The 26,176-nt window shown below is 41.0% G+C and overlaps 1 protein-coding gene across 14 annotated transcripts in view; it reads right to left on the bottom strand.

Annotated features, from left to right (window-relative positions):
* Positions 1-902: 902 nt before the first annotated feature.
* The window catches only part of PDLIM5 (PDZ and LIM domain 5), a 132,222-nt gene continuing 106,948 nt past the window's right edge, over positions 903-26,176 (bottom strand). For all 14 annotated transcript variants that reach the window (XM_077300857.1, XM_077300862.1, XM_077300856.1 and 11 more), the window contains 5 exons: positions 18,479-18,650; positions 12,616-12,796; positions 11,009-11,129; positions 5,659-5,774; positions 903-4,125 (listed from right to left, as the gene is read on the bottom strand). In XM_077300857.1, the coding sequence (XP_077156972.1) occupies positions 4,036-4,125; positions 5,659-5,774; positions 11,009-11,129; positions 12,616-12,796; positions 18,479-18,650 (680 nt within the window). In that variant the 3' untranslated portion in view covers positions 903-4,035. The remainder of the gene's footprint in view (positions 4,126-5,658; positions 5,775-11,008; positions 11,130-12,615; positions 12,797-18,478; positions 18,651-26,176) is intronic.

The following is a 26,176-nucleotide window of genomic DNA, read 5'->3' on the forward strand; positions in this document are numbered from 1 at the left end:
GTAAAACTCCAGCCTAAATTAAGCTTTTGCTGGTTAAAAGGATTTATGTGCACTTTAAAAAAAAAGGCTTTGAAGATCTTTAAACATGGTACATTTCAACCAGCAAGCTTTTTGACTGAAAGATTTGTTCTATGTGGAGCAATGAAAGGGGATTTATTGTGAAAACACACTGTTGAGTTTTAGGACTATAAATATTACACTAGATTACAGTTTCTTAATGAATGAATGACAGATCTCTTATTTTTGTTTCTTGGTGCATTTTAATGTTAAATTATATTGTGGGTTGACAGAAACCAACCCTCTGCTGTTAAAACGTCAAACATGGACCTGATGCATTTAAGAGTTTGGCTTCTGGAGTTTAATATACTGTTTGCAAATAGACTTGCATTTGTCTTTAATTGTAGTCTAAACATTTGAAAGCTGGGGTAGGATTCCTGTAAAGCTGCCTTTAGCTTTTTATAGAGTCATGTGCAGCATTCATTTCTTGTACAAACAAAGTAGAAAACAACAGCGCATTCTCCTCGTCAAAAGATACCCAGCTCATAAGAATCTTATGAGGCTACTGTTATCATGAAGTAATTGACCATGTTACTATAGATGGTTAAGTATCCTAAAGTGAAATCAGAGAATGCTTTGTGCCAAGGCTAAATACAGTATCAGATAAACCTAGGCAGAGGTGATAGAATTACAGTTCCTATTTACTGTCTCCAGGTTATAGAGATCAGACATCTTTGCATACACCTCTGCCAAAATATTCTGTTATGCAGCCAAAATTTGAAAATCATACAAGGAATAAAGCAAACAGAAATGGCCTAAGGGGCAATTCTGCTGGATACATTATTGTTGCCCTGTTATGGTATCATGAAAATACTGTGGATTTTAAAGAAGTGAAACAACATGAATTTTGAGGTTCCATAGGCAATTTTTAATTCATGTACACATCACATCACTTCGCTGATTGTGTTTTTTTCAGGAACAGGATCCAAAAGCAAAGCTGACAACAGAAGTTTTCTATAAAGAGGTCTAGAAGAAGAAGAAAAAATGCAGGAACGCAAAAAGAAAATCAAAGCAAGTGTTTACAACAGTCCAAAGTAAAGTCAAATAAAACTCCAAACAGTGGCCATATAAACCAGAAGATGTCTGCATCAAGATGCCATCACATCATCCTTGATCCATGCTATGAGGATCACAAAGTGCAACAATTCCTACTTTCTGATTTAGTCAGGCATCTATGAACTTTAAAATGTGTTGTCCAATAAGAATGATGGTCTAATTACAGCAACACCAAATCTCTCACAACCCACACTGATTCGATACCTTTCCCCAGTTCACTTCCCCAGTTTGATTTCCAAGTCTACTTTCTAAAGTAAACTGCATCTTTCCCACATAAACCATTCCTAAAAATGCACATAACCCTCTTCTGCCAGGTATCTTACTTTCCAGCCTTCCTACCAACATCTATCATCATATTTTCAGATCACCAAGGTGGTAGGAGTGCTTACCGTTTGGACACTGCACACTGAGGCAGCCATTCTTTTAATATTATTTTACAAGTTGCAAACTCCTCAGTGAATGTGTCCTTGGTGTTACTTTGCTACAATCAAGTATTGATACAAACTCATCTAAGAGTCTAAATAAGCAGAGTTTTTTTTTTAAATGAAAGAGCGTAAGAGTACATTTTTAACGGTTCCACACCCCATCCTCCAATAAATATTGAGATAGAAAACTGTGTGAAGAAATCTTGGCCAACACTATACATGGCATGAAAAAAGTTAACCTCTGCTGATAATAACTGTAATTTTTTTGTGATTTCTATGATATATTGGGGATTCAAGGGTATCCGTATTTGAATTTCATGAGATTATGAGGGCATAACAGATTATATACGTTATTACTTTGATTTCTTTACCACTGTTTGCTTACAAGGAACACAGTCAGGTATTTGGTTAGCCAGCTTATAGAATCTTAGAATCATAGAGTTGGAAGGGGCCATACAGGCCATCTAGTCCAACCCCCTGCTCTACGCAGGATCAGCCCTAAGCATCCTAAAGCATCCAAGAAAAGTGTGTATCCAACCTTTGCTTGAAGACTGCCAGTGAGGGGGAGCTCACCACTTCCTTAGGCAGCCTATTCCACTGCTTAACTACTCTGACTGTGGTTATATTGGCCTACCAAGAGGAAAGAAGAGTTCTCCATGATTCTTTACCTAAAGCTAAAACCAGCAGCCATGTAAAACCTCTCTAGGTCATTGGCTGCGGGCAACACAGGTGAGTGACATTCTGAATGATTACATGAACACCATGCTACCTAGTCACCTGTATTCAGCTAAGAGACTCTCCCACACAAACTGTGTGGCTGGGGGAATGAGTATGACATTACAACATGGATAAACACAGGCACTTGCTGGTCAACTCTGGCCAAATACTTTAAGTGCTATGTTTTTAAAATAACATTCATTCCATGCTTCTTAAATGGAAAAGATGGAATATTTTACCTTATATATATTTCGGTGGAACACATTAAAAAAACAGAAGACTAATTCAGTCCAATTTCTCAGAATGCTATGCAACATTCACTCATTCATATACATAGCTCTTTTTTCTGAAGCAACTATTTTTAAGTGTTTAAGAACAAAGGCAACATGGATTAGCTTTTGCCTCAGATAAGCTCTCACCTGGGAGGGGCAACTTCAGCTTATAAAAAAATTGAAAACAAATATTGTCCAATTAATCTGGTCCTGTCCTCACAGATTCTTCTGTGTCAAGCTTACGCCATCCATCATCCACAGAAATCACACATGGAGTGGTGTTGCCCAGAAGATGAACAAAGTCACATAGATAATGATAACTATTTACTGATATGAAAAGATCAGCCCTTCAACAAATGGAGAAACAAGATTTTTAACAGAAATATTTGAATATATACCATTTCCCTTCTCTTTGAGTCAAAGCTGAGAAATACATTGTATTCTGTAACAATGTAATTTTCCGTTCCCTGGAGAAAACAAGGGCTAGAGATAAGTGGGAAGATACAGCAATATATCTATACAGATTATGTCGGGTAAACAAGCAATACGTGAATTCAAAAGACATGCCAACGTCATTGACAATTTTATAACAAAGGCAACTATCAGTAAGACCATATTAGTGAAGAAAAAGTTTATTCAGTATTTACTGTGCAAGAATGCAATGTGATTTTTGCATCTAAGGCTGCTGAAATTGTTTCTTTCCCACTGTTCCCTTTTGCATTTGTTACCAATAGTAGTATTAAATTGTGCACAAAGTAGGTACAAAAATGTGTAAGAACAAGACTCCCTCCCCCATATCCTTTATGGCAGGGGTAGTCAACCTGTGGTCCTCCAGATGTTCATGGACTACAATTTCCATGAGCAAATGCTGGCAGGGGCTCATGGGAATTGTAGTCCATGAACATCTGGAGGACCACAGGTTGACTACCCCTGCTTTATAGCACTCTACTGTTGGCTATACTTTAGAAGTAACCAAGTTGCATGTTCTTCTGGAACACTTACAAAAATTCTTTTCCACGTGGCCGAATATTTCATTGTTCAGCGTGCAGAAGCTGAGTTACTTTTTCTGCATCACTTACAAAACAACACAATTCAAAACAGCAGTGTTTTCTATACTGTGTATTTTAAAAGCATTTGCCTTATGTGACAGTCTCCCAAAATCCACCATGACTTCTATCATAGATCCTCAGGTCTGTGTACAATGATTCCAGATTGCAATGTTTCTAAAAAGGATGATATATACCAATTACATAATCAATGGCAGAACTCTTTTCCCCTGAGAAGAACCAACAAACTCAGGCCTAGTTTTGTGATATGTTTACTTAGGAATAATTTCACCCATTTGGGGCTCTTAAATGCACATCCAAAAAACTGATTTTCCCTCATCCTGTCCTTGCTTCACTACGATTTAAGAAGTCTACATAAATACTTCAGTAAGCCTATTGCAAATCAAAACCTGACCGCTGTCCTTTCCTGTCATTAGGTTTGTTTTAGGAATAGTTAGTGCTTCAGATGTTCACTGAGTGGGCATGTTTCTTGCACAGGGGTTTGTCCTTCTTTGAGAAGAAAGTCTGGCCCTCCAAACTCTCACAGCATATCTGAAATGACACACAAAGATCAACTGAGTTTCATTCCATGTTAATTTACATTTAATTATGTTTATGTAATGACTGGGGAAGGCACTGGCAAACCACCCCGTATTGAGTCTGCCATTAAAACGCTGGAGGACGTCACTCCAAGGGTCAGATATGACCCGGTGCTTGCACAGGGGATACCTTTACCTTTATATTTATGGAGGGTTACCAACTTCAAGGGGGCCCCTGAACCTCTACTGGAGGTAGAACTGATCTCCAGACTACAGAGATGAATTTTCCTGGAGAAAATGGCAGCTTCAGCAGACTCTATATGGCACCAGAGATCCACTGAGCTTCCTCCTGAAATTCCACCCCCTGAAGCAGCGCCTCCAAGTCTCCCATTTTTTTCCAAGACCAAGCTGGCAACCCGATCATGTGGGGGGAGGTAACTGTGATTTTGTTCAATATTTAGCTCGGTGAATTGTCTTGGGTTTCCCTGTTCATGAGTAGTAGTGGCTGAAGCTTAGAACGTCTAATAAGTACTTTGAGAAATAGGGTTGTGTGCAGCGGTGTCCGAATTGGCCGTTCTGAGCCGACACAGAGAGTGCCGGGCTGTGTGTGTGTGAGTGGGGGGGAGGTGCGGGTTATGCACCGGCGCCCACACCTCCCCTCCCCCACCGCAGCGCTGGCTGCATCGGCCTGGAACGGCTGATCAGACGCTGCCGTGCACAACCGTATTTCTGAAAGTGGAATGATAAACTGTATCTTGTTCTGATAGGACAAAGGGAAAGATAATTGCAGCATTGTATCATGATCTGGGTGACCTCCGACATTCAACTCCAGCAGCCATAGAATGACTCGTATGTCTTTACTTGCACAAAGGGTCAAAGTAGGAGACGGGCATATCCCTTCCACATAAGGTGAAAGAAACCATCATATGACATGTAGAATACATACATCCCCTTAGACTTGAAAGAAGTGGACAGCTTCAGAAATTCACTTGAAACAATTTCCAGCTTCCTAGCTCTCAAAGATCATGAGGTACTAGCAGGGAAATTATGACTTATTTTGAGAAACAGGGAAAGAAGCAATGCAGAGGGGTGGGGGGGAGGGGAAAGCCAACCCAGAAGACATCTGCAACCCTGCTGTGGACAAACTGGCCAACTGTACATCTGGATGTAGCAGATCCGGAGAAAAGATGGAGCAAAGAAGGCTATGATTGACTGGATTTCACTTGTCTATGTTTCTGCTTCAACTAGGATACAAACTTATGGTGTTCATCGAGTGTATGTACTCTTTCCAGGAGGGATAAACATGAATGATTAAAGTATGCTAGGAATACACCGTCATGGTCCATGCCAAGTGACTCTTTAAAGGAGCCAAAAAATATTACAATAGAGAATGGCTGTCCAAACACATGTAAAAAGTTCTCTCTTGTGAGTACCATGGCAATTCAAGTGTATTGCATCAGTAACTCCTATCTTACTCAGGTTAGCACAAGCATCGCTGCCATGGATATGCTTTTTAAAAAAGGCTCAATATAGCTTTTATACTCACTGAGCACACAAAGCAAGTATCGTGCCAGGTGTGTCCCAAGGCCTCCAGGAACCTGTCTCCAGCTTCAATAGGGAATTCACAGCCATGACACATGGTGCCAAAGAGGGCATAATAATCTAAACAACACAGATGTAGGTGGTTAACAAATGGCTTTTACTTGCAAAACACAGAAAAATCTCCCAAACAGAGTAATTTCACCATTCAGCATATAATGAGACCAACATGGCAGAGATGAGCCATTGTCAAGAAACACCACATGGGGTTGGATCCAGCCAGCTTTTTCACTCAATCTTGCCCAATTGCCCATCTCTACTACAGCCCCTATCCTACATGGCCCTAAAGAAGTCCGCCTGGTCTCAACCAGGGCCAGAGCATTCCCTGTTCTGGCCCCCATCTGGTGGAATGCTCCCGGAGGAGATCAGGGCCCTGACAGAGCTTAAACAGTTCCGCAGGGCCTGCAGAAAGGAGCTCTTCCGCCAGGCATTTGGTTGAGACCAGGCATAACCAACAGCGACTGAAGGGCCCCTGCTCCTCCCCTCCCTCTCAGAACTCCACCAGAGAGCTCCACCAGGACCTGTTTGCACTGTTGCATTGTTTATACTGTTATATTGTTACAACTATTAGTTATTAATATTATTGTATGGTTATTCATATGTTACAGACTGTTTCATGTATAGTTCTTATGTTCCATGTAAACCGCCCTGAGCCTCTGGGGAGGGCGGTATATAAATATAACAAACAAACAAATAAATGGTTTTAATGTATTGCGATCTCATGATTCCAAGTATAGCAGTTTAGGTGGTAAATGAGAACCCTTCTTTCCTTTTTCATCAGCAGAAAAGATGGCTGAATCCAACCCAAGATTAATGGTGTTATAATACAAGGTATCTTGCCTGAGGCATCAAATAGGTTACATACACTGATGTCACAGGTGAGGAACTGGCCACATCCATATGTCACAAACTTGCTGTGTTACCATGGTTACATGCTTCTTCCCAGCTCAACTTATACACAGAGCAGAATTGCAGGCTTCTTGGTACTGAATGTCTTCAACACTCGCTTTGTGCTGTGATGTCTAAACAAAGGTGCCTGGGCAAACTGAAGTTTAGGATTCTACCCTGAGAATAAGTTTAGATTTACAGTGTTGGTTTGCTAAGATGAAACAAACTGCAATTTGGCCTCATGACAAATTGCAGGTTGACTGAGGATGTTCAAATCCAGGAAGCTTTCTATTGCAGGGGAAGAAAAACCTGGAAACAACTTTTAACCACCAGAATGAGACCTGGGCTAAGAACCTGCTTCAGGACTTTAGCTTGGGTGCAAAATCCAAGGGCAAAACACCTCTAAGTTCTTATTTTATTTATTTATTTATTTATATTTATATACCGCCCTGCCCCGAAGGCTCAGGGCGATTTACAGGGAACAGGAAACAGGTACAGATAACATCTCTTAGCCCATGGTGTGTTATCTGTGGCCCTCTGTGAGCCAGGCTGGCAAATCTAACAGTAGCCACGCATGAGGTAAGGGTCAGATAGTATATATCCTTAACACGCCCACGGCGCCACAGGCACCGCGGACTAAATAATTCGTTAAGCCCTCGGGGGGAGGGCTTTGTCCATGATGAGGAAGGGGCCTGATTGGCCCCTTCCTCCGGACAGACCATCGGCCGGGCCAATGCCCAGCCTGCTGAAGGAAGCAACTGCAAGCCGCGCAGAGCGACTGCCAGGGGCTCCCGGGTCTAGCGCCCGCTATATTTAGATACAGCGGGCTTGATTACTAGTAAGTTATATAAAAGTCATCTATCTGAGACCCCACAAAACCACTGCTAATCAAAGTAGGTAATACTGACCAATTTTATCATTCGGTGTAAGGGAGTTCATGTATGTTCATAATGGACTACATTAAGCAGAATTGTCCTAGTGAAATAAGGTGTTACTAAATCTATTTACTTACCTTCTTCCAGAGAATCTAAAGTGGAATTACTTATGACTGATACGTAGATACATAGAACCAGTGTGCTACAGTGGTTAGCATGTTGGACTAAGGTTTGGAAGGCCCAGATTCGAACCACCAATTTGCCATGGAAGCTTGGACCAGTCACACATTTTCAGCCTTCCTTACCTCACAGGGTTATTGGGAAGATAAAATGGAGGGGAGGAGAATGTTATAGATAGCTTGGGCTTCCACTGAATACTAAGGTGGAGTATAAAGGATGTAAATATATAATACAAATAGGTGGGAACAGCTTCCATTAAATGCATGGCTAACTCTGGGGTCTCACAAGATGGCGCCTTGATGATTACATTCAGACATTACAACGGACTGCAGTTCATGATGAATAAATACAGTCTTTTGTATGCTACCTCCTTCTCTCATTCCCTTATGCATGGACTACATTTTTATTTTAGTCATCCCCCCCCCCATTTCTTCCAGTGGGAGACAAAGTAGCTTATTAAGTGAAAAAATATAGTTTAAACAATTCCTGTTCCAAGGAACAGTTCTTTGCACCAAATTGTACAAAGTGGCCAGTTCTTTGTACCAAATTGTACCAAACTGATGGACATGGAATACTACATTTAAATGATATAGCAACCCAGTCTAAAAGATATTGTTGGTGGCACACGCCCCTTGTAGAGATATGTATCCCATGAAGAAGCAACTATGTATGCATACCATACAGATCCCATTTCTTTGCCATATTTTTCACAACAACTTCCCTAAACCTTCAAGTGCACCTTTCCCAGCTGCCAACTCAGGCCAACATTCATGTGCTTTATGCATTAAATCTGGTATTGCAGACTCTTCCCCCAAAGTTGTTTGCTTTAAATATAACAAAAGTCCTCCCCTCTCCATTTTATAGTATCAAATTCAAAATGGGCGTGTGCCTATTTGACTTGGCTGCCATTTACAGTTTCAATAAGTTTACAAGCTTTCCTACAGGAGACAGAAAACAGTAGCTGAGGCAGACAGAAAAGCTTCTGTTTTCTTTCCCTTTCAGCCCCAGACAACACAGTTAAAGATATTTTTTCTCCTGTTGCATTAACCATGGTAACAGCAGCCTGAAGTACGCCATGCATAAAAATTTACAAGAGACAGGTCAGTGATGTGCTGTTCTCAGACCCAGGGACCTAACTTACAAACTCTTGACTCCACAAAAACTACCTGAAATACAATTGAATAAAAACCTTGAATGCTTTAGCGTGGGAAAGGCCACTGCTTGTTTACTGTGCAGTTTCATCATGGCTGCAATGCTGGATCACAAAGTTTATCCTCCCTTTGTATGAAACACTGAATTATTACTATATCTTTAGAATGACACAGCAGTGCGCTATTCCAAATCCAAAAGGTGAGCCCCACTGGCTTTACACGGACAGTTCTCTAGAACAGTGGTCCCCAACCTTTTTATCACTGGGGACCAGTCAATGCTTGACAATTTTACTGAGGCCCGGGGGGTGGGGGGAGTCTTTTGCCGAGGGACGTCGCCACTGCCGCTTGAGACCCTGCTCCACTTACTTCCCTAGCAGCAATTGCACAGTGCCACGCCAAGGGGGAGACCCAGCCATGGCGGCTGCCAGAGAGCGTCAAAGGTGAGCTGGCAGCAGCGTTACAGGGCAGCCCCTGAGGAAGCAGCCGGGGAGGAGGACAAGGAGGAGCCATGGCCTGGTACTGACTGATCTACGGACCGGTACCTGTCACTGAACAGAGGGTTGGAGACCACTGCTCTAGAAGATAATTTGCATTTATTTTTAATTCACATGAGAAAAGCCACATACTTGCAGAACTAAGAAAAACACCAGCTTGCACACAGAGGTCATATATTCCTCTGCTGATGCTTCTTGCTCCACCCCCCCTCCAAGAATACCTTGATTTTCTAGAACATATTTACAGAAGGTAACAAAACAAAAAAAGACTGGTGCTTCTCTGTATTAAAAACCACATGTTTTTGGGTCTCCTCTGAGATGGAAGCTTAGATTAGATACATCCACTGCACCCTTTAGATTTGAGCATAATAATTTCCTACCCATCATATTTGTTGTACTGTGCCTATTTACCTGATATATGTCATTATATAATCAAACAATATACCTAAAAGCCGAGGTTGCCTCTGCCACCCAGTGACTAGATTTCTTACAAACAATCCTATAATAGTACCCACAGGAGTTGTAAAAAGTTACAGAAACCTTTTATTTCAAATTCCTGTACTGTTTATAATAAAGGGCGTATGTGCGTGGAGTATGAAGAGACTAATATGAACCAGAACTCAAAGAATAATAAACAAAACTATTAGCTATTAAAACAAAATCCTGGAAAAATAATTTACATTTTTGATTTGCTAAATAGTGTTTAATGCTTCTACAGTTTTGGCTGAAGTGTTCACCTCACTGATCAAACACCTGGCCAATGAACTGATTTCGGCACAGAAGTTTAAACGAACATTTCACTAAAACGAAAGTTTCACTTGTGGAGCACAAAAGGACTGGATCCAGCATTCTGGAGCAGTAAGGCTGTCGGTTTTCCTCCCCAGCAGTTCCTCCCGAACCTAGGGAATTTGTTTCCAGGGGTCATAGCACACACGAACTAAGAGCCACACTATTGTGGGAAAGGAGGAGGAGGAAAGAGGGAGGAAAAAAATCTCCCTTTTCTATCAGTGTAGTTCTCAAGAAGGTGAAGGACAGCCAATTTTTGCCAGCTAACTGTCCCAGGACTGCTGGGCAGAGGGGAACAAGGAAAACACCTGCAATCAGCAGGATGACAGATTTCTTGATTCAGCCTAAAAATAAGTGAACTCCCTGGGAAATTGTCTTCTGCACTCCTAAAATAGGAACAAAACTTCTGACTGAGCTGGGTAAATTCCATTCTCCATATCCTCAAGACGCTGCCAACAACATGGGATGACAATTTATAAATCAAACAGCAATAAAAACAAAATTGAGCTCAACAGAAACTCAGGTGAGAGTAAAAAAAAAAAAAGAACTGAGATTTAAAAAAAGAAAAAGAACCACCAATATTTTTCATTCCTCTGCTTTTACATCAAGTCTGTGGGCTTCTACACCTATTCCATGGGCCACACTAGATGTTGGCTTCAGTTCAGGTTGAAAACCTCTTTATGCTTTTTTCTGAATAGTAAAGGTCAACATATTAACCTGTCCTTATTCATAGCTTAAGCTTTTATGATATCCTCAAGTTGGCTGAAGTCAAATTTCCTACCTTTTCTAAATTGAGCTATAACTCATAAATCAATTGACCAATTTCATATTTAAAAGCACTGTTGATAAGCTAGTAAATTCCTCTACAAACAAGTAATACCAATAATGCTTTTACCTGCTTATGTGATTATAGCAACCCTTACCTGTCTCACAGTAGGGATCACCATCTTCCAAATGGAAAACATTGTTACGAATGGGCTTGTGACAGGCCACACACACAAAACAGGAAACATGCCAGGTTTGTTTTAAGGCATTTATTACTTCCTGATGATGGAGAAGGGGAGGGGTGAGAGAATGCTGCTTAGGATCATAGGATTCTGACAAGTTATTTTTTTAAATTAAGAAACCTGAATTACATTCCATTAACAAAGAAAGCCTCTGCAATTAAAAAGCCAGACAAAAAACACCCAAGTTGAAGATGCAAGTTGTGACTACCAAACCTGCTCAATTCTGAGCACTTTTGTTCTACACCGGCAAAAATGTAGAAGAACCCTAGATTTCTGGTTGCTGGTGTATCTAAGAATTTAGCAGGGTTACCCATGAATTTGCAATGTGTTTTTGGTACAAAGCTGGCCTAGTAACTCAGCGTCTGGGGCTTGCTCCTAGGAATTCCCATATGTTTTGTCAGCCCTATTAGAAGATTACAACCTGGAGATCATCAGTATCTGATGACTTAATGCCTGTGCATTCTCACACGGCTTGTTTGCGATTTATTCTCCCCTGTCCATGCTGCACCACTGCTCAGCAAATAATTCTTTAATCAGGCAGTTGATTGGATAAAGATTCATGATGAATTGCAAACTTTGTTGAAATGTAAATTTGCATATGAACCAAAAAACATGTTATTGAGTGCTTTACCAACAGGTCTCCCTAAAGAAGGTACAGAATTTTTCTTCTATGCAATAACAGCCACATGACTCATCATGCCAAACTAACAAATATGGTAAATCAAAGATCAATTGAAGAATTTCAAAGACATTGGGGCAAATTCCTGAAACAATTGTAAAATCTACCTATTTTCCTTTGCTATCTTTTCTTTAACTCTATGCTAATGGAAAAATAAAAATCTAAACAAAAAAAAGGAAGTACCGTAGATTCTCACCATTCATACGGAAGCAAGACAAACAGTGAAACTTGTGAATCCTAAGAGGCAGGATTCTGCTGCCTCCTTGTCACTAAACCTCCAAATTCCCTGCAAAATGTAATGATGGGGTGGTGCTCCAGTCTAGATACTGTATCACATGACTGGACCATAGACTGTGAACACAAGACATCATAATCACAAATCCATGAATGGAGAGGGTTGACTGTAGCTGCCTTGAGGAAATGTGAGGTATAAACGTTTTAATGAAATAAATAAAAATAGTCCTTATAAATATTAGTGCCTGCTACTCTGTTTTGGAAAGAAAAAACCCCAATGCAAACCTATTTGGGATACATTTGAGCCTTTGGAAAACAATCGGAACCAATCTTGAATATAAGAAATAAAAAAATAAGAACCAGTGATTAGTTGTCCAATCATCAAAGTCAAACCAAAGTTTGACCACTGATATATTTGTTGTAGGACTCTTGGCACCATTACTGATGTCTGCAATGATCCAAAGCCTGTCCAAACAAAACAAAGGTTCCAGTATTAGGCATTCTGAAACCTTGTAGAAAAACCTTTAGTAACTTGTGAATGGAAGACTTTAGTAAACTGGCCTGGGGTTATGTCTCCTGAAGTCTCTTCTTTTGTTTTGCTTTTTCTTACCCCAAGTATCTTCCTCTGACATCGAGCACATTCAGGGGCGAAGAACTTCTCATAGCACCCTTCGCAGTAAAGTACTCCTTTCTCCTCCACAAAGCCAATGTACGCCATGGAGGTTTTGCAGTGGCCACAATTAAACTCCTCTGGGTGCCAAGATTTCCCCAAAGCCACCAGAAAAGGCCCTCTGTTTTAAAATGAAAAGAAAGTTACTATAGAAGGCAAAGTGGGGGAAATATGAAAGGGATTCATTGGCATCAGCAAACATTCCAGCTTTTAAAGGGTACAGCATTTACTTAAAGAGTACATGATCAAAACAGAACTGGCTAGTACACAACATATACAGAAAAGTTATAAAATGCAATGGGATGATTTTTTTTTAAACGGAGATTTCAAAAACTAAGTCAGCCTGTCTTTATATGATTGCTTGAATCCCTGCTTCTTGCAAAACCAATTTGCAAGTGGTGAGTCTGCTCAAGAAATCAAACACTAAAGATATGAGAGCATCATGTTGTACAGCAGGCAACAGAGACAAGTCACTACAGGAAGATGAAATCAAAACCAATCTGAGAATGCAAGTTATTAAACACTCAGGAGTGAGGCAACTGCTGTTGGAAACAAATTGCATTCAAAAACTAATAGGGAACAGCTGCATGCATATCACCTTAAACGTCACTTTGGTGGATTTCACAAAGTTGTTCATAAAAATTAAATATGTTTTATTTCACAGTAGAACACAGAAAAAGTTAACAGATCAAAAGCACACATATAACCAAGGTTGCTGCTGTTTCTGATCCCAGTCAAAGACATCTCTATACCTGCATGCTTAGCTGAGCATTCTTGGAACACTTTCCTATGGCAGATGAATTTGCTTTTAGTGAACTTCAGCTTCAAATTTACTTACAAGATCTGGTTTAGCAGTCTACCAAATTGGACAGGTATTCATTCACCTACAGGCTTCGTGGCTCCTGATTCGCCCCTCTGAGTTTTTATCACGGACAGGGCCCGCCCTAACTCCTCCCCATTAGCCCTTAGGGCTTTTTAAAATCTGCTCCGCAGGAGCGGTTAAATATATATGTTAATATGTTGTGAACTGCCCTGAGCCTGCCTGTGGGGAGGGCCAACCTAGAAGACTAATAAATAAATACAAGCCAGATCTGGTGAATCTCATGCAAATTTGTATAAAAATGTTTAAACAATTGGATTTCCCCCCCACTGATAAAACTGGCATAAGTCTGTGTGTTTGAACTTTTAACCATTTCTTTAGAATACAGGGGAGAGATTTGTTTTTAGGATTCTTCCATGCACCTTTTAATAAATCAGTGCATGCCAGAGACATTCTCTACTACATGTGATTACCTATAACAGCTCAAAAGCTAACCTGCAAACACATCAACCCCTGCGCAAGCACCTTTTTGAATTAATGCTCTCTTAGTTATGCAGAGATCAAATGTGAGTTCTTATGCATAAAGTACTCCTCACTGGCTGAATGAACACCACTCTAACACTGAAGAACTCCTGTGACTGAACATTCTAGCTTTAGAACTGACCCCAAACATTGCTTCCCCTGTGTAATTTTCAAGACTGTTGCTAACTACCGGATTGCCAAACATGGTCTAACAAGTTTTCTTTTATAAACCTTATACTCAAAGACAAATCTGGGTCCCAAGGACTTAGTCTGACTCTAAGCAAGTTTACATAGGAAGTCTTGATAGTGACCTTTTCTGGTCGCTGTCCACAACATCCAACAGAACTACTGAACACCAAGTGAGTAGTAGTCAGCTCTAGGTCTTAGATGTAACGGAATGCTTTGAATACAGCAGTATATCAGCTGAACTATCGTGGATACCAAGATGTAAGAAGAAAAGTAATTTTACCTATATCGGAACATCAATACAGCTTTTAAGCTGCTAGCTTCAAAATGTCAAAAACTAAAATGGCACCAAACCAAATGTAACAGATAAAAAGATACTCCACTAAAAAAAAATGTAACATGTATTTCCTCTTTCCACTTTGCTAGTACCCAAGGGTATCATTTTGAATTTGAAACAGACAGCTGGAAATTCGATTCTATCTGGGGCCAGAAGAACCTCTTCACTGTCAGCCCTCACCTAATGAGACTGGTAAATTAGCCAGGGCTGGCACAGTGAGAAGAGAGCATTTTGTTGTACATAAGGACTTGTATTGTTTGATCGCTACATAACTGAATGGGCATTGATGTAAAAAGGTGCTTGTACAGAGGTTGAAGAGTATCAAGTTAGGTCAGCATTTGCATTGTTTGGGTCACTATAAAGCAGCGGGAGTATGTCTTGAATTCTGGACTCAATTCTTAAAGGCACAAGGTAGAAGTATAAAATGAAAGGCTAGATCTCTCTTCTACATCCCTTTATGTCTTCCACTTCCTCTGGCAGTTCAATTTTACACCAGTAATTTATTCAGGGTTTGGGGTGGGCAGATTTCCTTTTCCAGTAAAGTTTTCCTGGCAACTTTGTAAAAAAAAAATCATATTGGGTTCATAAGCCACATTGAAAATTAATAATGATGCTTGGAATAAAATTTTGCATTTTAAAACAACAAGTCAGTTTAGTTACTTTGGCATTCAAGGCCACAGCAAATGACAAAGTTATTGGATGCCAGTAATTTACCCTCTAATAAGTATTTCCAAGACATTTTGTATACCAAGACACAAACTGCATCTTTGTTTGTTGTGTTTTTCCGATTAAAAATGTATATAATAGGGTTCAGAAAAATGTTAAATCCTTTGTATGATGAACCTATCAATAACTGAAGTAAATTAAAAGTTAGAGGATGGCCTCTTTTAATTTTTTTTTGGAGGGGAGGGAGTTACGTGCCACGGTTATTTTATACCTTCGTGTAAAGTAACCAAGTCTACAATGCAGTTTGGCTGCAAAACAGGTGTGCTGTGGAATGTCACTTGATCCAGCTCTTACCTTTTCATAGGTAATTCTGCCTCAAAGGGCATGAACTGTAATTATGCTAAAACCTCAACCCCTAAGGCTATCACAAGCCTTCAAAACCACTGTAGTGCAAGAGTATAAGGAGAACATGATATATTGATTAAAGTACTGTCAGGTAACTTTGACACACATCCTTATCCTCTGATGTACTCAGCTATCTTCCATTTCCCATATAAAACAATGGGACAATTGGGAGATATGATTGACCGCAATTACCCATCACCTGGTACCAAAATCACTAACAGCCTGTTGATCCTCCTAAATCTTTCTGCAACTTTGATACAACTGATCACAAGGTGCTGGCGACAACCGATTTCTTCCTGGTGGGGAGTCCTTAACCAATGGTGAGATCAGTTGCTCATCGCTCCCATAAAGTCTTCTCAGTGGAGTCATGTGGAACTCAAAACCGGTATTTTATGAAGTGAAGTATACTGCTTTTATCCACAATGAGGACACAAAATTCCTTACAACATTGTTATCCCAGCCTCCATTTTATCCTAATAACCATACTCTGAGGAAGGTTAGGCTGAGAGACCTTATCTATTTACTTCATATATCATTCACCTTCCTCACTGAGAATAAAGCCCAAAGTCACCTGCTGAGCTTCCATGGCAGATTAGGGATCTGATACTAGGTTTCCAAGATAACATTTTAACATTCTTTTTTTGGGGGGGGGCAGTTTTCTTTTTATTAATTCAGTTTTTATTGTTATTTGTTCTTATAAAAAGCATTTACAGAAAAGCAAAAAACAAAAACAGAAAAGCAAAAGACAAAAAAAGCGACCAGCTGATAAGTGTCATCAATACACGTATATCATACTTGATGTAGTCTGATATTATCTCAAGAGATATATAGTTAGTTCCCATTACATATTGGTCCTACTCTAACAGTTACTGCTGTCTTTCTTAAGAAAGTCCAAATAATCACTCCACTGTTCATCATATTCTTCCGGAGATCTCTTCTTAACCATGTTGGTGAGTCTTGCCATTTTTGCTAAGTCCGCTAATTTATCAAGCCATGTAGAAATAGTTGGAGTCTCAGTCGCCTTCCAGTGCTTCGCCCACACCAACCAACATTTTAACATTCTAACCACCGGACCACACTAGCTTGCAGCCATACTTCCTGCCTACCACAATTGTTCAGTTTTAAAGCTTACTAAACCTAGATGTAGAACTAACTGACTGAAATTGACTCCAGGCAGGAGTCAGGTAAGGAGATGTAGTGATCTGGACACCTGTCATTGACAGGGTAAATTACAGCAGTAACTTAGTGGTCTCTTTCACTTTCACAGAGAGCCAGTTTGGTGTAGTGGTTAGGAGTGCGGACTTGTAATCTGGCATGCCAGGTTCGATTCTGCGCTCCCCCACATGCAACCAGCTGGGTGACCTTGGGCTCGCCACGGCGCTGATAAAACTGTTCTGATCGGGCAGTGATATCAGTGCTCTCTCAGCCTCACCCACCCCACAGGGTGTCTGTTGTGGGGAGATGAATGGGAAGGCGACTGTAAGCTGCTTTGAGCCTCCTTCGGGTAGGGAAAAGCGGCATATAAGAACCAACTCTTCTTCTTCTTCTTCTTCTTCTTCTTCTTCTTCTTCTTCTTCTTACTTGACTTGGTTGAGAATGTGGTGACCATTTCAGACCAATCCCTATAGCGATTACATTCTATATGGGGTTAAGTTTTAAAACGTTAAAATCTTCACAACAAGGCAGCCAGATTTCTAACAAGATGGCATAAGCGCATTTTATTTCTTGGTAGGACTAATGTTGTTCTGTTCTTTCAGAGTTCTGGTTTCGAAAGCAATATTTCTCACAGTTTATCCTTGTTTCGTTTCCATTATCTGTATTGTGCAGTTCTGAATAGGATTTCAGCGCGCACATCAAAAACCCAGCACAATGGTGCCATGTACAGATAGGAGGGATTTAAAAAATGGAAAAGGCAAGGGCCTTGAAAAAAATCTTCCAAACACTAATTTACAGTGAGCAAAACAGTTTTTTCAATATTGCTGAGCCAGGGGGGGAAACAGCTGCAGCAAGGGGAAGGACAGCAGGCAGGTGGGCAAGCATGGAAGACAGTGGCACCCAGGTGGGTGAACGAGGCAACAGATGAGTGGGCGAAGGGCAAGGAAGAAAGGGTGGCAAGGTGAGCAAAGGGATCAGGAGTGGCAGCACACATGGCAGAGGGAAGAAGCAGTAAAGGAAGGAAGGAAGGAAGGAAGGAAGGAAGGAAGGAAGGAAGGAAGGAAGGAAGGAAGGAAGGAAGGAAGGAAGGAAGGAAGGAAGGAAGGAGCGGTTTCTCAGTGGAACAGGCTTCCTCGAGAGGTGGTGGGTTCTCCATCTTTGGAAATTTATAAACAGAGGCTGGGTAGCCATCTGATGGAGAGGCTGATTCTGTGAAGGCTTAAGGGGGTGGCAGGTTCAGAGGATAAGTGATAGGGTTGGGAGTATCCTGCATAGTATCCCTTCCAACTCTATGATTCTAAGATTCTATGATTCTACTGGCAAATGGCAAGCAGGTGAGGGGAAGAGACAGGCCATCTAGTCCAACCCCCTGCTCAACGCAGGATCAGCCCAAAGCATCCTAAAGCATTTCAAGTATTTGAAGATGGATATCATATCACCTCTTAGTTGTCTTCTGTCCAGATTAAACAGACCAAACTCCCTCAACCTTTCTTCATACGACTTGGTCTCCAAATCCCTCACCATTTTTGTAGCCCTCCTCTGAACACGCTCAATTTTGTCTACATGTTTCTTCAGTTGGCTACTATGGTAGCAATTTGTAGGGGTCCATCTCAGGGATAGATCTTGGATAACTAAGAATACGCAGGTGAGTAGAGCATCTACCAATGTCATATATAACATAAGGCAAATACAGAAGGGGGGAAACTACTAACCTAATTACTTGATTGCAATGAGCACACATTGGCGTTCGCTTTCCTGCAGGAATGTGCTCCGCTCTTTGAACGAAAGAATCTTCATCTGTCACTGGAGGAGGCATGGTGGATTTTTCGCTTGGCACGGTTGCTCCAGGCTTGGCATTGTTTGGGCTATAACCACTTCCAGATGCTTAAAAATACAATGCAAAGAAAATTTTGAAACTGCCTTCAATAAAATATCTAATGAATTATATAGTATTTTGATTGATATAGTGTATGTCCTCATAGCATTTTGTTAACAATAAGGTAAAGGTAAAGGTATCCCCTGTGCAAGCACCGAGTCATGTCTGACTCTTGGGGTGACGCCCTCCAGAGTTTTCATGGCAGACTCAATACGGGGTGGTTTGCCAGTGCCTTCCCCAGTCATTACCGTTTACCCCCCAGCAAGCTGGGTGCTCATTTTACCGACCTCGGAAGGATGGAAGGCTGAGTCAACCTTGAGCCGGCTGCTGGGATCAAACTCCCAGCCTCATGGGCAGAACTTTCAGACTGCATGTCCGCTGCCTTACCACTCTGTGCCACAAGAGGCTCTTTTTTGTTAACAATATCTATGATTCTCTCCACAAAGTACATAATTCCAGCATGGGGAATGTCAAATCTTACTGGCCACTCTGCAGTTCTATTACAGCACTTCAACCTACTCTGAGACACTATTCAAACTGGACACCATGTGCAAATATATACATTTGGGGAGAATGAATGAGACTGTCAAAGAATGCTGCCGTTTCATCAACTGTAAATATTTCTTAGAAGAATAGAGAGTGTATCACAATAATCATAAAGAAATTTGAACCCGCCAGCTATAAAACAACCCATTATTTTAGTTCAACCAAAGATTCATTACTAAAGTAAATGGGATGTAGATGACATCTACACTTATTAGTGTTCCAGGTCTAATATTAGAAGCTGCAAGCTAATGTGCAATTACTTATGGTCCTGCTATTGCGATATATACCATCTCTAAAAAGCAAACCTTTAAAACACTCTGTTTGACAGAAACCGTGTTCATAAATCATTTCAACACCAGCACTGCATGACTCAGTAGCAAAACATCAAAATATAATATAAATGTACACTCTGATCAAATAAACTCGAGGTGAATAATAAGCTCCATTCTGACACATTTGTAGAAGCAGTGCAAACAGAAGCCTATAAACTCTAGCAGACAAAAGCTCTCAAGAAGCATGTCAGGGCGTGTCCAATATTAAAAAATGGACCCTTCCTTCTTTTTGTTAACCATTGGCCAAGCTGAAGTAGAATAGAAGAGGCAGATGCGGCTCTCAAAAAATCGCTTAAACACAGTAGGAACTTTGCAAATTCCTTTTTCTTTTTAAATTTAATGCTAAATAGGTTTAATTATATTTTATTTTGAATTGATATGAGTCACCTATAGCTAGTGTAGTAGAATGTCAGAGTAGGACCTTGGAGTTTCTTGACAACCCTGAGTTTTCCAAATGGGTGAGAGTTCATAACTTTTTAATATGTTTTTAATTTGTTAAACATTTATCAATTGACATAACAATATATGGTCATATCAACCCCCCCCCCCCTGGCCACTTATATGTCTGGAGGGGTTAGAAAGAGGAGGGGCTCTGAGTGGGCATGTACACAACTATGCTTCCCAACCATATTCTGTATGAACATTCAACTTCTGGAGGTTTTCAAAGTCTGAAGAATGTTTCAGGGGTTTCTCAATGTAAAAAATGTGGAGAAAGGCGGGACTAGGATGTGGAGCCCTGAGTTCAAGTTGTCATCATGACATGAATTTCACTTTCTTTCACTCTATTCTATCTAACCCAGTTGTTGGAATGAAAAAAAAGCCATGTATACACACACACACACACACACCTCTGGTAAGCCAGGATAAAACTACCACAAATGGAGCCTCTAAAGATGCAGCTAACCGAATACATCTACTTGGCTTATTTAAGATTCTATTCTTCCTGAGGGGAAACCAAGGACACAACATGCTGCTTTGCAGTTCAGGCTATAATTATTTGCTCAGTTTATTTAAAAATGGAATTTTATAGTGTGGTGGACTGGTCCATCTTTCAGAGCACTCGAGTTTTAATACTTTTTGGAATGTAATGCAAATTTAAAAAGTTAAACTCAATTGATTTCAGGTTATGCAAATATCTCCTGCTTGTGTGGAACAGCAGTGGAAGAGGAGGATAACCTACACTCCTCAGACACCACTCTTCGGAAAAGGTGAAAAAAAACCATCTAACATAAAACAGAATTCCAGGGAATGTGCTGCGGAAACAGCCAAAATATGATACTGTGGTGATGACACAGTGGAACAGCCAGAATTCTTCAGGAAAGAAGAAAACAGACAATTAGCTCAGTCACAAAATGGAAAGAAAAACAAAGGGAAAATCTTGCCCCCGAGGGAGATAAGTAGACTAGGGGCATCATAGCACACATCCAATCGCACAAATGTTGTGTCTAAGTAACAGTAAGGTTTGACAAAAATTGGGTTAATCGTCATACCACATAAAAGGGAACTTGTGATCAAGGATGGATCACTCGTTAATCAGCAAGCACTGCAGTCTGAGGGATCTGCCCAGCAACCATTGATGAAACTTTTTCCTATTGGTGGAATGTCCCCCACTCAGGGCCAATTGCAGCTGTTGCTCGGGATTCCATCCCTCTCCCCTTTCAGGCATCTAGCAGCTACTGACTGAAGTGAGGAATGTGTTTCTCTGTCTTTCTGTGTTGTGCTGAGGGGTAGCCATCACTGCCGCTCTTCTGAGAGTGATACAGGGATGTCTGTGGGCGTGCATGTGCATTGCTTTTGACGGGGCATTAATGAGAGGGGAGAGCTTTCCCCTTTAACCCAATCGTCGGCAACCACAGGGTTGGAAATGTTCCTTGTGATTTGGAACTGGGGCCTCAAAATGGTACAATGCCATGGAGTCCACCCTCCAAAACAGCCACTTTGGCCTGGGGAGTTGATCTTTGTAGTCTGGAGATGTGCTGTAATTCCATGCGATCTCCAGGCCCCACGTGGAGGTTGGGTACCCCAGGGTTGGAACCATTCCTTGAGGTTTGTGGGCGGGGCTTCTAAAGGGGCTTTATAGACTGGAGATGAGCAGCAATGGTGGAGACAAAGGGCAGCCTGCAGGTTGAGGTGAGGGCCGAGTGGTGCGGGTGTGTCCTGTCTGTGCAATGGGCTTGGGCCTGCCTTTAACAGAAAGACTTTTCTAGAGCCCATTATATTTTTCTGTGCAATGGGCTTTATTGTTAGTTTGGAGATAAGGCTGACATGCTTTTGAAACCACTCCAGTCCCTAAGGCCATTAAGAGGTGTCTAGTGGCTCCATCAACCTCAGTGGAGGCTTGCATCTTGTTACCAGTTTGTATGATACACCTGAGATCAAAAGTGGGGTTGATTACAGTAAGGCTGTATAAAAAGAACATAAATCTAAAAAGAATGTAAATATTAAAAATGACATCTACCTAAGAAAATTTTGGCAACTGCAAGCTGTCACCTCATACCTTTGGAGAATTTTGCTATAAACAAGAAACCACTGCTGTCCCTTATGCATTATAAGTGCCTATCAAGTATTCAAATAAAAGTCGGAGGGAGGATTTTGTCAAAGTAAACTTGATTCTTAAAAGACTGAATTGTACTGTTCAATCCCACCTTGCACAATTTGCTTCTTAATTTGCAGGTGCCAGCTAACAGCAACACAGTTAGATGTTTCTTCGAGATTGCTGAAAGCATATTTGATTATTTTTTGTAGCTCTAACAATGGTTCGAATCCATTACCCAAGTGTTCGCGCTGTGTTTTTAAAGAACGCTTAAAAATATTCTTGAGCGTAACTGTTTTCTATCATAGTAGAATAACTTGGTAATACACTATAAATTCAATGTGTAATCAAGTGCAATGTGTGATCCCTAATTGGATAGGATCACACAAGCAAAGGGGTAAAGAAAACGGGACCCAGGAGACAAAAACTGTCAAAACAGCAGCATATAAGTAAAGCAATCAGGAAATATGTATTCTTCCTCCCCAAATAATTCCTGCGTAAAACCTGAGAATACTTGGAGCAGTCCTAGTCTGTAATACCCAAAACCAAATGTTCTTGCAGTACTGCACAAGGAAGGTAGATAATTCGGCTGTGAAAACCAAGCTAGGCCTTACTTGATTTTCCTTTGCCCATAGCAACAAATGCAATAGACCGAACACTTTAATGATCGCTTAAACATAATATCAAATAATGCCTATAAATAATAAAGCTACTTCAATATGTGGAGGTGCCAAGATTTCATTTAGAAGCATTGTAATCCGATGATTTATATAACATTAACCTCTACACAATAAATGGAGCCTATGGAGATTCACAGGAAGAATTACAATTTAATGCATTTGTATACAATAACGAATTCCTCCAGCTCTTTATATCCAGCCCGTTGAGATACTGGAGGAAATCCATCAGAATACAAATCCTAAATAAAAAATAATTATGCTAAATGAACGAGAGACTTTAGTCCTAGTGAGATCCCTCTAGAAAGCATGGGCTTATGAAAGCAACAGAGGGGGGAGAACGATGGGCTTCAACAGCCACATTTTTTATTCCACTGAATTTGTGGAATACAATTAAAGCTTTAAATCCTCCCATGATGAAAGCCAGAACAGAAAGGATTATGCTGTTATCATTTCTTAAAATGACTGAGAATGCTAGAATGTACACCATGAAAAATCAGAACAGGTGCATTCGAGGCCCAGTTACAACTGGAGAGGGTCACTTTCCTGCTGTAGTAGCTTGCCTTTCATCTTTAAAGAACCCAGATTAAATGGGCTGTGAAGATTCTTAATTAAAATGAACATTCTGGGTTGACTTGGGTCAGGTGGTCATTTGTCTCCAGCACCGTGCCCCTTGCAAAATCGGGCAAATATTACGGTATTTCACCCTCCCTTCTTCTCCAGACACTTTCAAAAGGTGAGAATTGTTGAGGGCAGGAGTCATCATTAAGTAATCTTCTATCATCATTAAATAAAACTGCACAAACTTTACATCCTCATACTTTGGTTCATTTTCATAATGTAGTGTCATTTGATGTAGGAATTTTGAATGGAATAAGGGAATGCTCTGAAGCTTTTCATGCTGACAGAGGGAATTATCAAGTGGAATTTCTAGATCAGGGGTAGTCAAACTGCGGCCCTCCAGATGTCCATGGACTACAATTCCCAGGAGCCCCCTGCCAGCGTTCGCTGGCAGGGGGCTCCTGGGAATTGTAGTCCATGGACATCTGGAGGGCCGCAGTTTGACTACCCCTGTTCTAGATAGAGTCAAGCTAATTCATTCATGGAACAGGGGATGTTCACCAACAGCTGTCTAAAGCATAGGTGATAAGGCACCACAGTGCTTGTTACCTGCCCCTACAAATATGCCAACCAGATATAAACATTATATAAAGGATTTTTTCCCACCCTGAATGTCACTAGGGCCTATCAATATCGCCCTAAAGTTAGGAAACAGAGCAGTACAACAGGTGGACACACTTCTGTCACAGTTCAAGATGAAAGTGTTACCTAGCAATGCCATTGAAGTTCATAATTCCTTGGTGTATGGAATATGATGCTCGGCACCTCAAAATGCTCACTTTCAGGATGAGGCAAACATTATAGCCCCGTGTATTTCTCTTCTCTGTGTGTTTCTTCGTCCACCAACCCAACTGCTGTAATGATGGCAAGGACTCAGCTAGATATGCTTCAGCCTCTTCTCCACTCAGTTTGGTGTAGTGGTTAGGAGTGCGGACTTCTAATCTGGCATGCCGGGTTCGATTCTGCACTCCCCCACATGCAGCGAGCTGGGTGACTTTGGGCTCGCCACAGCCCTGATAGTGCTGCTCTCACAGAGGAGGAATATCAAGGCTCTCTCAGCCTCACCCACCTCACAGGGGGTCTGTGGTGGGAGAGAAAGGGAAGGAGACTGTAAACCGCTTGGAGCCTCCTTCGGGTAGAGAAAAGTGGCATATAAGAACTAACTCTTCTTCTTCTTCTTCATCCCAGGTGCTTGAAATACTGCTACAGCATGATACCAATAGACCCGAGACAGATAATTTTCTAGGACTCCTGACACAAATGTTGATGAAATCAGGCACCTTGAGGAAACTGCAATCCCTACAATCACTGCCCAATCATGGCCATGGCTCTAGAAGGCAACATTCCAGGTTCTAGAGAGACAGAAAATGGTGGGGAGATACTTGCATTTCACTAATAGTGAAAACTGCAGCAGGGAATGAGCTCTGGGGCAGGGAAGTTCTAAGGAACATAGAATCTCTGGGAGAAGGGGGCTTGGCTTTTCCTGAGCATTTCTGGAATGGGGCCAGTAATTATAATTTCATAGAATCATAGAGTTGGAAGGGGCCATACAGGCCATCTAGTCCATCTAGTTTTCAAAAACATCCAAGCATTCTCTCTCCAAGAATTCTACATTTGCTTTTAAAGTGCTTAGCCTGATAGTATTTCCCTGATCACTAAACCTCCACATGACCTGGACTGTTCATCTCAAGAGAAGTCCCCCACAGCATGGTGCAGGGGTTAAAGTGTCAGAATCCTGATGTTGCCATGGAAGCTTTCGAGGTGACCTTGGGCCAGTTACACACTCTCAGCCTAACCTTCCTCACAAGGTTGCTGTGAGGATAAAACAGAGAAAAATGGTGTACACCACTTTCAGTCCCCACTGGGGGGAAAAAGCTGGGTATAAATAAAAAATAAATAAATATGATTCCTCATTCTTCCTTTGTTAAACCTTTGAAGGAGATCTTACTGTGAATACGCTTACAAAAGACAAAACTAGTGGTTATAAACAAAACTTTCTTTATAGTGAACTTTTCCTGCTGGGATTCCTGCCCTAAAGAAGTCCATGAGACCCATTCTAAACAGCTTAAAGAAAAAAAATACAGAGGAAAGACCTTGTGATCTTCTAGGCTTTTGCAACTGTGGGTCTTCAAAGATACCATTGTGCAAATTATGTGAATTATTTGCCACAGCCAGGTATCAATGGAGAAAGAACTCAAAGTCTATTTAGCAAAGGACACAACTACTTAAAAAACCCCCAACCTTGACTATACTTCAAGGGGAGATAAATTTTACGTCTTTCAAGAGGCAAACCCACTGCACAAGCAACAAGGACAGATTATACAAGCTTGATGGAGGAGAACAATGAGAAATTGGCACAGGAATGGGCTTCCTCCAGGTGAGACCTATGGGATAAAGGAGCTTCCATTATATTCGCCTACCCACGCCCACCTGTATCTTCTTTTCCATCATACGTATCTGTGTTGTTCAGTCTGCCCCACAAGAGGTCTTGTGCTAATGGACCCATCTTTGTCTCTTTCCCCTGCCCCTTTCTCATCAAAGCACTGTTGCAACACCTGAGCTGATTTTGAACTGCCAGCACCTAGTCTAATCATAGCCATCCATGAGAAGTCGGTGTCAAATGCTACTCTTTTGATCAGATAGCACCTCTTCTGCAGAAGTATATGTTACATTGGAGAATCATGCCCATTAACTAATCAAGCCTTAACAGCTTTTCACCATTACCCCTTTGCCATGGGGTGAGCAGGGATAATGTCAGCTTTACTTTCAGATAGCAGTCTGAATGCTACCTATTTGCATACATTTCCATCTATTACGAACGCTGA

The sequence above is a fragment of the Paroedura picta genome, chromosome 10 (assembly GCF_049243985.1).
Source record: "Paroedura picta isolate Pp20150507F chromosome 10, Ppicta_v3.0, whole genome shotgun sequence".
Taxonomy (NCBI): domain Eukaryota; kingdom Metazoa; phylum Chordata; class Lepidosauria; order Squamata; family Gekkonidae; genus Paroedura; species Paroedura picta.